The following is a 13,857-nucleotide window of genomic DNA, read 5'->3' as shown; positions in this document are numbered from 1 at the left end:
CTCTCTCTCTCTCTCTCTCTCTCTCTCTCTCTCTCTCTCTCTCTCTCCCTTCCTCCCTCCCTCCCTCCTGTAAGATGTATTATCTGAATTCATTACTTGTTAGAGAGATGGGAAATATGCAGAAACCAGTGTTTGTCTGAGAATCCTTCTCTGCTACTTTCTACAACTTATTTCCTTGGGACAGGGTCTCTCAAAGAACCTCTAGTAAGCTTTCAGCAAGCAAATCCCAGGGATTTTTTGTCTTTGTGCCACACCCCCATGCCAGAGTTAGAATTGTAGGTGTCCATACCCATGTCTAGTTTTTATGTAGATACTGGAGATTTGAACTCAGATGGGGCTGAGCTATCTCTCCAGTACTAATGCTGGACATTTTGTCTAGTTAATTTTCAGGTTGTTTTATCTCTAGTAAACTTTTGAGGTAAAACCACTTGGCTTGTATTCTCTGCTCATGACTTCATTTACAAGAGTTTATCTTACTTATATTTTATCCTGGTACAACACTTTACTTTTACAAGCCAGTATGATGTGGCCCTGCCTGGCTAGTTCTATGACATTTAAGGGATTCAAGTATTATACATGACTTTTGACATATAGAAAATATCACATTACATTCCAAATCTGAATCATGTTTTGGACTCCTTTTTGTATTTTTTAAAATAATAATACATTCCAGTAAACCTGCCTGAATATTTCTCCTGGATTAGATATGTTCCTTTCTCCATGTCAAAACTTGCAACCTGACTATTGTGCATTCAAGCTAAGATTGGCTTCAAACAACTTTCTTTGGCTTTTAAAATCTGATGGAATATTGATAAGTAAATTTGAAGATTTATGAATTCCCAAAGAAAGAGCTGGAGAGATAGTTCAGTGCTTAGAATTTGTTGCTCTTCCAGAGGATCCCCAGTTCAGTCTAAAGCATGCAGATCTGATGATTCACAATCAATGTAAAGACTATGATGCCTTCTTCTCTTCTCTGAGAACACAGACACTAACATGGTAATATCCATTCAGGACACACACACACACACACACACACACATACACACCTTGAATAAAAATAGTAACAGAATCTTTAGAATACCTGAAGAAGTTAGTCTTTAGTAATTTATCAACTGAATCATTAAACATTTGAGTAACATTTATTCAATGGCAAATAATAATAAGGTGATAATTTCCAGCAAGTATACCACCTCTTGCATTTCAATTCTTCAGTACATTGAAGGTATATTGAAATTAGACAAAGGAATTTGGAACTGACATATAATAGAAAGAATAAACACCATATCATTAATAACATACATTTACTATAGGAAGACGTTAATCAAAACTCAAAATTTTGATGCTAGATATTAAGTTCCAGAATTCTTTTGTATGTATGTGATTACAGTTAATTAAAATATTTTGCAAGTGACTTGTGTTGGGAAATGCCTCTCATTTCAACACCTGAGCAAGTGTGGCAAAGGAATACTGTTTCAATCTAGTCTGACGTGTGTACTGAAACATTTTCTGAAATAAACAAAAAATCAATAAATAGAGCCATAAAGAGAATGTTCTATTAATTTGGAAAGAATTGAAAGAATATATTTTAGGTGTTCTTATAATTAGATAAAGAGGGGAGTGTAAGATATGAACATAATCATATATATTGTATATGTGCTGTCAAATAGGCACATGGAGGACAGAGAAGGATAGTGATTCTTATACTTTATATTTATCCACCATCTCTCCTTGAGAAAGTCTGTCACTGAACCAAAGGCTTGACATTTATACTCTACTGACTCTCCTGGTAGCTCCCAGAATCTGTCGACATAAATCCCCCAAATTCTGGTGTTACAGGTACAGGCTGTCATGTCCAGTTTCTTTTATGTGAGTTTTGGGAATTGAAACACAACTCTTCAAGAATGTGTAATAGACACACATATCTACAAAACTACCTCAACCATAATGAAGATATTAAATAGCTTCATTTTGCTACTCCATAATATGTAACTATCTTATGTTGTTAGGCAACATAGATGATTATAAGAACATGTGAACAAATATAATAGCTGCCAAAAATGTACTTATGAAACCCAGCCAAAAGAAGTATTCTTTTTTTATTTCCCCAATCTTTGTGGCAGGTACAATGGCAATTGGTTAATAGTTGTCAACATCAAAGCTTGGAAATATGGAAGGTGATCATATGTACAGCAGCAAACTTTACGTGCTAAGGTTCACCCAGTGTTCTCCCTATGCTGGATCAGTTGCTTCACCATTAGCACTTCAGAGCTGCAGGTGAAACCTGAAGGGAATGAGAACCTGTTATTTGTTAGTATTTAAAGTATTGTCCAGACAGATAAACTTACTCTATTTATAGTAAGGCAGTTAGAAATACAGGTTTCTTTTTTAATTCTTTGTAGATTTCTGTGTTTCCCATAGTAGTACATGTGCTATGGAAAGAAAACTTATGGTTCTCCTTGATTCAGTAGAAGCCATGTATATTTGGAAATATTGGGAACAGAACATAAAAATGGTATATTTTGGTGACATATTTTAGATCTCCATGCTTGTGAGAATGCACTTTTATCTGTTAAACTGTCCTTTGATTTTGGTTTCCCAGGTCATAACAGCAAATAGTTCTTTTCTACTAGCTACATCTGAGTCTAAATATATTAAAAAATATATCAAACTACTAATGCAGATCCCTGTGAAATGTGAAATAGTCTTCAAATATTTGAGTTGTTTTACTCTTGTGAAATTTTTAGATATTTTATGTAAAACTATTTCAAATAGCTCCTGGAGTTCTAATGTCATCTTCCTCCTTCTTGTAGGCACTGCACCTACCTGCACATGCAAACACACATAAACAGAATTAAAATGAATTTATGTGCATCTATCTGCATATACAAATACATACACATATACAGAATTAAAATTAAAAGTAAAATAAAATTGTTTAAAAGTAAATAATATTGTTATGTTGTATAGTAATAAATATTGAAAATTTGTATCCTTTCACTTATTTGGAAGAAGTAGTTAATCTTTACTTCTCAAAAGTTTAAAATCCAATGAGAGATAAAAATCTTTTAAATTGTCCTTTGTGGGTTTTTTTTTGTCTTTGTTTTTGTTTTACTATTTCACTTTTGTAAGTATCAAATATATAAGTATTTAGCTCTCAAAGTATTTATTTCTTTATTTTACTAATATAGGTGTGCGTGCATGTGTGTGTGTGTGTGTGTGCATGCGCGCGTGCACGCACGTGCACGAGTACACAAATGCAGGCATTTGGTTCTCTTTTTCCATTCTGGGGTTTTCAGATAGAACTTATATCATCATACAGGATAAACATTCTTAATCCAATGATCCCTATTATGTATCTCTAACTCTGCAAAACAATTTTCTTTATTTCATTTCTAAAACCTTTCATTGACTGTAGATTTAATATGTGTGTAGAATAAACAGTTGTGAAGAAATAAGACTATTTCACACAACCTTCTTTAAGGAAAGATTGTCACTTTCTCACATTTAACCTGGTTTCTTTATATTCCTATATTGGTATGAGGAGCTTTGACTTGTGAAAATTTCGATAGTGGTACCATTCTTGTATGAGTAAAGTCTCCCATCAATCTCTGTGAATGTAAAGTAGCATTCTTGACTTGGTCCTGAAGGCATAGTTTAATGAATTATCATTTCCCAGTATGTAGAAATCTGTGAGCATAAAAATGTCATTTCAGTTTACACTTCCTTTCACTTGCTTTTCACTTCCCTTTCATTTCTGAGATATAAATTTTTCTTCATTCACTACAAATAAGTGGCTAACTTCACCCTTCACTTCCTATCAATCAACAGCAATTTACATGGCTTGGCATGAGGCAAGCTGACTGAGGCATCTCCACAATCCAGCTAGTTTTAAATGATTTTGATGAAACCATTGTAGATACAAAGGTCATTAGGTGTAAAATAATGAGGTAAAAAAGAAAATCATATATTGAAATGATCATGAAAAAATGTACAGAGGAATGGAATAACTTTGCTTATCATGAAGACAGACAAAGGAAGCTAGGGAATAAAATGAAGAGTAAAGAGCTGGACATGCCAAAGAACCATACTTTCCTCCAAAGGATGTACAACCTGGCCATACTGACTCTTTGACTTTAAGCCCAAAAGTGCTGCTAAATTTCCAACCTACAGAAATGAAAGATAATTAATATCTAATTGAAATTAATTAAATTTATAGCAATATGTTATACTGGAAACATAAAATTATATGGACTGTTACTGGTTTTGCATGTAAGAAAGGACAAGTGAGAAGTTGTTTTCTTTTTTTAATGTGGATGTTGGAGGTAAAAAACAAGATGGGGATGAAATTTAATGAGGGTTGAGAGATGGCTCCATGATTAAGAGCATTTGTTGTTTTTCCAGGGAGTTTAGTTTGATTCACAGTAGTCACAAAAGTAATTTGTGCTTTACAAAAATCTGATACATTATTTGTCCTCTATAGAAGCAATGATATGTTTAGATGCAGAAACACACACACACACACACATGTATGTGTGAGAGAAAGAAACAGACAGACACACAAAGACAGGGGTTGAATAAGAGGATTTTTTTTTTAAGAATTAGAGGAGAAATATCAAGGCAAGAAACACTAAAAGCTATTAACATCTTTTATTCTACCATGCTGTCCTTATATCTTTTCCTTAATGCTGCTAGCCAAATACATGCTTATAATTCAAAGAATGCACTATTTGAACATAAATTATGATGCATGCTAGTAGATAAGAAAATTCCTGTACCTCTTTCCAAAACTAAGAGGCTTCTTACAATAAAATAATCAGATGAGCCATCTAGTTACATTGAAACTATTATACCTTAAAATATAGTTCATTATTCACTGTACTTTATGTAATTGCATCAGAGCAATTTTATCAAATGACTCTCTTTAAGAAAAACTAATGAAATATCTTGAAAAAAAATGAGACATTTGATCTTGCTGTGAAACCCAAATTATTGCATCTCTAGCTCTTATAAAGACTCAAAAACACTCCAGCAATTTGAATATGTAATAGGCAAAAAGCCATCTCCCAAGTTACTGTCCAATCAGTACTATGCTCAGAAGTGATGCAGTTAAAAATGTTTACTCACTCAGTCTATACAGCTTCCTGGAGACAATAAGTATGATACATCCCTGGGAGACCTGTATTCATTTCTAATCCCATTGATTGCTTATTATTTTCTGTTGTTACAATTATAAATTAAGTATTGTAATGAGTATTGTGATTTGATTGTGTTAACTACCTGTATCCATAGAAAAATCTTGATGGGAACAGAAATAAAAATTCTTTCAAATATCTAGAGTTTTAGTAGAGTATGATAGAGCTACATTTATTCTTTCTACAGTTCATAAAAATCATAAATGAAAAATTTGAAGCCTGAAACATTTTTTTCAAAGAAAAGATATCCTTAGCCCTTTTTATGAGATATACTTGAATGATGTATTGATGCCTGCAGTAAATATATAGTTAAGAATAAGAAGAGAGATATATAAGAAGTTTCCATATTTAAAGAATAGCAAGGGAGTTTCAGCCATTTTAGTTAATAATTGATAAAATCATATAAACTATTTTTAAAAAAAGATGACCTGTGATTCTTTTTATTCATTGCAGAGACTTTTGTGTTGGATCCAGAAGTTGCTAAAGCAAATACATTGGGTTTTGTTGGATGCCTTTCTTCAGTCCAATACAATCATATAGCACCATTGAAGGCAGCCCTCCGCCATGCCAATATTTCACCTGTGACTATCCAAGGGACCTTGGCAGAGTCCAACTGTGACTCCATGGTAGACTCTGATGTGACTGGAGTGACTACTGTTTATTCCTCATCAGGTACTTCCCAGAGGATGCTCTCTTGAATTTCCATCACTAACAACACTTCTTCTATCTTATAGATCTATAGGATTGTCCACCACCACTCAGCACTTTGACTTGTATAATTATAGGTGGTTATGAATTCTAACTGTGTTCTTATGGGTCATATCTATATTTACAAAACACTCTAAAAGGAGGAAATTAAGAAAGAAACAGTTTATTTTGCTTCAAGGTTCAAGTGTCCATCATAGATGATAAGAATTAGAAGTACATGGTTATGTAACACTAATAATCAAGAAGTGAAGAATGATATATATGTGCCAGTATTCAAATCATTTTCCATTTATGCAGTCTAGGATCCCATGCAGGGATGGTGCCAATCAAAATGGGCAGATCTTCTTACCTCAGTTATGAATCAAGATAAGGTCACAAGCATTCCTAGGGACCTGTCTCGTAGATGTTTCAAGATTCTGTCAAATTGACGATTAACACTAACCATCCCACAAACAATAGTGAATAGAAAAAGACAATAGAAAGTTGTGAGTACTAGAGTTGCAGTTACTTTAATTAATGATAAATTTTAAGTATGGCATTTAACAATATTTAGATAATGTATGTTTAACTTATTAAAAATTAATAATTAACACATTAAAAATAAAATTAACTATACATACATTTAATATAATTCTAATTTTAGGTGATGAGCAGTTATAATTAATGTGTAGTTCCAGGTAGTACATATCATCCATGTATTCATAAGTATATGTATATTTGTGCATTACTATTGTTTAAGTAGAAACTAATGAGTATTTAGGGGCATGAAAACATCAGAATGGAGACTTAAATAATACCAACTTCAATATTGTGCTCTAGCTTTTTTGACCAATTATTAACAAAATTGTAGAAATATAAAGTGTAAAATGTCATACTTTGAATGTATTATGTAATTATTGTATTTATTACATTAGTTGGAAGCAGATAGGGAAAGGACAACGTTTGTTGTACAATCATGAGGATCTGAGTTACAATTTCCAGCACCCACATAAAAGACTATGTGTGGCAATAAGTACTTGTAATCCAGCTCCCTGGCCAATCAATCTCTCTGAATTAGTGAGCTCCAGATTCAGTCAGAGATATAGCCTCCAAAAAGACAATGAAAAATGATTAAAGGAAACACCAGAAATTAATATGTGACCTCAATGCTGGCTTCTTATGGGATAACATACTTGCCTAAATGCATGTATATTCATACATAAGCATAAATAAATGTGTTATAACAATATATATGTTATATAAATATAAAATATAATGTATGTTATATATCACAAACAAACAGATATATAAATGCATATTCTGTACATAATTTTACCTATTTATACCATGTGTGCCTGTATGTCTAATAAGAACATTTGATCATAAAAACATATTTGTTCATTTTATGATTTGTTTATTCAAGATAAAGTTTGTTTTCTTTAACCAACCAAGCCCAAGCTACTGAAAAGTATTATTATGCTCTGCAATCAGGTTTTGTTACAATTTCTTTATTATGAGTGACTTATTCCACTTGATATGATAATTGTTTTGTCCACATTGTTTTAGAATGAACAGCAGCAGCATTTTTATGGCTAATTAATATTCCAGTGTGTATTGTTATATGTGTATGTATGTGTGTATGTGTACTTATTCATGCATATCTATCATCTATCCATCAAACATCTATCTGACTTACATAAATAAGCATGGAGTTTAGGCAGCAACAAAAAGTATTAGGAGAAAATAGGGCTTAAGGTTTTGGTTGTGTCTTTTGTGTGATGCAAGGATACCAAGCTTGAGCCTTTTAGAATTGGATCTTTTGAGGAACTTTGATCAAACTTGTGCTATGTAGATTATTTCAAGTGGTCCTGTAATTGTCTGTATGATGTTTAGAGGAGAGAACACATTGTCTTGGGGAGGGTACGTTAAATAATAAGCTTGTTGGGTATGAAGGCTGTGGACTTGCATTTTCTGTGTGTGAAAGACATGTTTGTATTGTGTAGCATTTACTGTCCCTGGGAATCAATTAGCATAGCATTCTGTGGCACTATTTCTGAGAAAATGTGAAGAAATATCTACTCAGCTCAGATCAAGAACTGGTGACAGACCAAAGCCAAGATACTACCAAATTTCAGTTAGATGAACCAGTGAGCTTTATTCGTGCTATTTACAGGGATATAGGTGATTGATTACTCACAGGAATTTTATGACTCAAAAAGATTTATCTTGAAAGTCTACCCCAGCATGAATGATAGCTTGTTTAAACTGACAAAGGGAATCTGCAAAATTTGTAGGTAGCTCAACCACTCAGACAGAGCCTCCTCCAGGAAGTCCTGCTAATGTCTACCCATTTCAGCAGTTTTGGTGGTCTGAGAACCTTCAAAGGCAGCTTGACTGATATTAGAGCATCACTAATCAGTCCTATATAAGCTTGTGGAAGGAAAGACCTACTGCTTCTTATCTGTTTCTGCAACTTCCTGGATTTACTCAACTGTTTACTTCCTGAATCTTAAGAAATTGCCCTTTAGAACATTCTAACTCTTTAAAAGTCTCCTTGTATGGGGAATGTATCCATTACATGAAAATTGGTCCATACCTGGGAAATACATCCATATCCTGGACAGTAAGGTATCCAGATCAGTCAGAAAATTCAGGAAAATTTTAATTTATTAGTTTCCTGCATTAGCTTTGATAGACCACTCTTCAGCTACAGAGTAGTACCACATATAGAAAAAGTAATGATTGGTGTCTTTGTTTGAATTACTCTTTGACACTCCAATAAAGATTATTTTCAAAGGAAATGTATAAGTATTGTTATGTATTTCTGATGAGATATAGCATAGTACTGAGTGAAAACTCACTCTTGCTTATTCAGCAAGGAATGTCTAGTATTACACATAAAAATGGGAGTCCTTACACAACATATATGCAACTATGTATATTCAGCTAGTAGTAAACTTTTGACAAAGAAATCATAGCTAGATGAATAGATGGATTGATAGATGGTAGGTAAATAAATGGTAAGTGGCAAGTATGGATAGAGATATATTTATGCATTTATATTAAGGCATTTATTTTTGGAGGAGGGAAAGGATCTGATTTTCAAATATCATTAAATCAAGATCAAAAATGAAGTGTAAATGTTCTTGAAATATAACACCAGTGTGATGAATGTTACTCTGAAGAACATTATCACCAAACATACTTCAGAATCCATAATCCTATTAGATCTGATGTTTTCCTTGTAGCATTAGTGAACACTAAAGAATTTAAATTGATAAAGAAAATTAATATTTATTATCCTATCAACTTCAAGTAGGTTAGAAGTGGATAAATATGGGTTAATATCAGGAATATATTATTTATAATGTTAAAATTAGCACATAGGTTAAATAAAGTTGGAACCAACTTGAGTTGTGTTAAGACAAAAGAGTTTTATGAACTGTGGACAGTTAATATTTGAGTATTCATGAAAAACCAGAAAGAGTTCCAGGAAGATTTATCATAGAATATGCCAGATTTAAAAAGTTGTAAGTATATAGGCAGTAGTAGCTAAATATCTGGCATTTGCTCCTGTCACCTTCCTCCCTCTCTAACTTTTTCTTTCCTTACTTTCCTGCAACTCTATATACCTCTACCTTACTACCTCCCATCTGATCTCACTGTCAGTGTCCCTCAGATCCAGTAGCTTTGTCTGTACTCCGTCCCAGTTCTTCCCTCCAATTCTCCCTCTGTTTCATTCTGATTCCTTATGATTCTATCTCTTTTCTTTCTTCATCTTTAAGTTTTCATGTTTTCACCCTTCTTTATCTTATTTCCTATGCATCTCCACATTCTTTTCTTCTTTCCCCATCTATCTCCATCCCTGTCCTCTTCCTACATTCTCCTCTTCCTGTTTATCTGACTTTCTCTCTCTCTCTCTCTCTCTCTCTCTCTCTCTCTCTCTCTCTCTCTCTCTCTCTCTCCTCTCTCTCTCTCTCTCTCTCTCCCCTCCCTCTATCCCTCTCTCTCTTCTTCTGTCTCTGTCTCTGTCTCTGTCTCTCTCTCTCTCTCTCTCTCTCTCTCTCTCTCTGTGTGTGTGTGTGTGTGTGTGTGTGTGTGTGTGTATGTGTGTGTGTGACTCTCTCTGATTCTTCTCCTCTATGTCTCCCATTTTTTATTACATAGCAAGACCAAGGTCACCCTCCACTATATAGTCAGTTAAAGTCCAGTCAGTAATATATAAGACCCTGTCTCAAAAGACAAATTTAACTAGAGCTAACTCAGAGGTTAAGAGTACACACTGGACAGCTGCTCTCCTGGTGAGGGCTGCTCCAAGGTGCTAATTCTTCCAGTGCCTTCAGCCATCCTTGTCAGTAGACTCAGATCTACTGCAATCAATGCCACCAAAGAGCACACTGAGGCAAAGAAGAAAGTATATTTGGAGCAAAAGGTAGCCATCAGACCTATGAATTCTCCATCAAAGTAGAAGGCTGAGGAGAAGACTGAAGGTGCATAGGTCAGGCACACCTTTACACAGTTCAAGGCTGCCTAACAATTTATAAGCTAATGCACTCATAAATTAGGGACTATAAGCTGTGCATTTTATCTATCTCTAAATATGTACAAAGTGTGTTCATTTCTATGTCACAAAACATGTGGAGGTGAGAGGACAAGGCATTGGGAATCAGGACTTTCCTTCGTCTTGTTTTAGAGACACCATCTCCCCTTTGTCTATGTGTGATTTAGATATGTAACCAGATACTCTCTCACTGGGAGTACAGTTTGGACTTCCAGAATTCAGCTTTTAATATAGGTTCTGACATTGAACTCAGATATATTATTTTAAGTACCATTTATTTAGGTTCCTTTCAAACACTAGTTCATATTTCACTATAGCAGTCTTGTTACATTTTATAGATGTACATTGGATATTCACTTTCTGTTGTTGACTAAATGGTGAAGTTTACTTTTTGTGTCTTTTCCTCTTTCAAGATTCCTTTGGAAAGACAGATGAGCGTGAACCACTAACAAATGCAATCCAGAGTGACTCAGCATTCATTGGAGGTAACCTGTCTTCATTTCTGAAAGTAGGAGAGATATCTATGACTCTGTTCTCTGAAGGAAGTTATATGAAGCCTTCCTTACCTATGATAACCCAGAACACAGAAACAGGCACTCTCTGCTTAGCACTTAGCCTCTTCATGCATGGTATAAGATTGATGGCAGATCCTCCTTCAGTGCCAAAAGCTCTTTAGCTTCATTTTGCCTTAAATTCAGCAGGGAGCTGATTTCTGAAGCAACAGCTGGAACATTTACTCTTAGGCATAGTAGATCATGTTCATTTCATCCACTTCTAAACCACAATCAAAACAGACTAATAAAATTATGTGTGGAAAGAAGTCACATTGGGGCAGACAGATGGACAGAGCAACAGTCATTTTCAGTTTTCCTTACTAAGTGACTTGGGTTAGATCTAATAAGCAGGATGAACCCTACACAACTGAAGTTCCAAACTTAGCAATCCATCTGGTTGTGGACATAGAGCTTGCCTGCTCTGCTTATAGATCATCCTCCATCACTTTGCTTACTTTATTATATTTGAATTGACAGTTGACTGTATCCTACCTACTTTTGATTCTCTTAGCTGCTAGCTGTACTAGCACCTAATGCCTGCTGTAGTCAGAAGTTTGATGTTCTCATCTGGGTCTTCTAACATGGATTAACTCCTACATTAGGTTTAATATAAGATGCTTGAGATATGAAAATCCACTGATGATTTATAACTCTAGCTGGTGCTTCACCCCTGCATTCTGGCAGCTGGGATTAATGAATCCACAACAGATGTGGTTCTATAAAAGTTAGTAGGTGTTATTCATTTCACTCTCATTTAATTCACTTCTGCTCTGGATCAAACTTTTACTGGGTACAGAGATTAAGATGAGAGGCATGGTTAGGGACTACCTAGAATGAGCACACTAGGAAGGAAATGGGAAATCAGGAAATGGTAGAACCATAGACATTAGTTCCAAAATAAAAGAACTGGGATGGAAGGAGTCCATCACAATAACATACCAGAGAAACAGAAGTATCACCTTTCCTTAGGGAGCACCTTAAGATATCCATGTGAGCTGAATGCCATCTCAAGGAATGATGACTGAATTTGATATTTCTTTGAAATCAGTAAATGTCATAGGAAATTTTGTACTTCTTTTGTTCCTGTAAGTTCTCATTTAATAGACAAAGACTGGATTGTGGCCTTCTGGATTCATTGGCAAGTTCTACCGAGTCTCTCTGAGTGTAGGGAGGCTTTCAAAGTTCCACAGGAGATCCTGGGATGCTTTCCCAGCTGTCAGCCTGTAGTAACCCCTTCAAACCAGTGGCAGAAACAAAGGGAACACCTAGCACATTTTAAGTCAACAGTTCATGCTTCAGAACAGTCGTTTGTTGCCACCCTGATTAGAGTATGAACTTAGATATTGTATTTTTCTTCTTTAAAAATATTTGGGAAATGTATTACAAAATTAGTTTAGAATATGTGACAAACACAAGTGATCTTAGTTATTGTAACAGCTGTTTAAAAAGTGGTGGAAGATAGGTTTATATATTTAACTGTATGGTATCTAGTCGCATAAATAGTGCCATTTAGACCAAGGAATTCTTGTCAAGTCTGAGCAATGACCAGCAACAAGTTTCTAAATAGGTAACTTTTCATTAGTTAGACAACTTACAAAATATGAAATATGAAAATATGTATACTTTAACAGAAATTAAATTACTTTTATGTTGATATTAATTATTAATTTTGTGTGCATTTTTTTGTTTCTGAATAGGTTGAATTTTGTTTCATTTATTTTGAAATAAAGTATCTGTATGTAGCCTAGGATGGTGAAATGCAAGAGAGAGCAAGAGAAACTTGCTTCAAAACAATGTAGAAGGCAAGAACAAACTACTGAAAGTTGTTTTTTGTCATTAACACAAGTGCTATGGCAGTCAGGTAATTACACAAACCTACACACTAATACACACACACATACATACATATTCACACATAATACACACATACACATACATATATACACATGCACACACATATGCAAGCATGCATGAGGGAGAGAGAAAGACAGAGAGACAGATAAAGATAGAGACAGACAGAAACAAATAGGGTGGTGCCATTTAGACCAAAGAGTTCTTGGCAAGACTTGGTGTATTTAAATTTCTGTGAAGTTTGGTATTGATCCCTAGCAAAAAAACAAAACATAACTCTGGAAACACACAAATCCTTTGTTGTTCTAATACTATATTTGTTCTTTGGTTATCAATATAACGTTCTAGAACAAGCAGCCTTTCTCAATACTGTACTTGCATGATTTTTTTGTAGAAACTTAAAGTCAAGGGCTTCTGAACAGGTCTTTATTTCTAGATTCAGGGTAGATTAGTCTTTGTATGTTTGTACATTTGCTCTTTTTTTCTCCAATGTTGGCCCTTGACTAAACTGAATTTTCTCAGTAACAACTTTCTTTTCCCTTTTTTCCTAACAGGTGTCATAGCAGTTGTGACATTTATCACTTTTTGTGTCATTGGAATCATGACGCACTTCCTCTATCAGCACAAGCAGTCACACAGTACCAATCAGATGAAGGAGAAGGAATACCCAGACAACTTGGACAGTTCTTTTAGAAATGACATTGATTTGCAAAACACAGCCGTTGAGTGCAAACGGGAATACTTCATCTGAGTTGCTGGAGGGTCCCCTGGTCCTCTTTTTTGTGGAGGTTTCTGTCTCTTTTTCTATTCTCTTTTCTTTCTTTTAATTTAGGCATTCTCTTTCTCTCACATGCCATTGCTTTTCTAGAATACATATGCATCCACCAAAAGCACTTATCTCCTTGACCCAGCTCAAGAGATTGGGTAGTTATGAATATTGTAATCCATTGACATATGTGTCTTTGTGAAAATGACCACTGCAGACAGAGACTTCATTATCTTAAATAAGGAA

The 13,857-nt window shown here is 34.6% G+C and overlaps 1 protein-coding gene across 1 annotated transcript in view; it reads left to right on the top strand.

The window, feature by feature from the left end:
• The window catches only part of LOC114609463 (contactin-associated protein like 5-2), a 737,464-nt gene extending 723,868 nt beyond the window's left edge, over window positions 1–13,596 (top strand). The window contains exons 22-24 of the mRNA XM_028753828.1: window positions 5,646–5,864; window positions 10,854–10,925; window positions 13,400–13,596. Of these exons, the coding sequence (XP_028609661.1) occupies window positions 5,646–5,864; window positions 10,854–10,925; window positions 13,400–13,596 (488 nt within the window). The remainder of the gene's footprint in view (window positions 1–5,645; window positions 5,865–10,853; window positions 10,926–13,399) is intronic.
• The last annotated feature ends 261 nt before the right edge of the window (window positions 13,597–13,857 follow it).

The sequence above is a fragment of the Grammomys surdaster genome, unplaced genomic scaffold (genome assembly GCF_004785775.1).
Source record: "Grammomys surdaster isolate TR1022 unplaced genomic scaffold, NIH_TR_1.0 125973, whole genome shotgun sequence".
Taxonomy (NCBI): domain Eukaryota; kingdom Metazoa; phylum Chordata; class Mammalia; order Rodentia; family Muridae; genus Grammomys; species Grammomys surdaster.
Note: the sequence above shows the minus strand (reverse complement) of the source record. Positions and strands in the feature narration are given on the sequence as shown.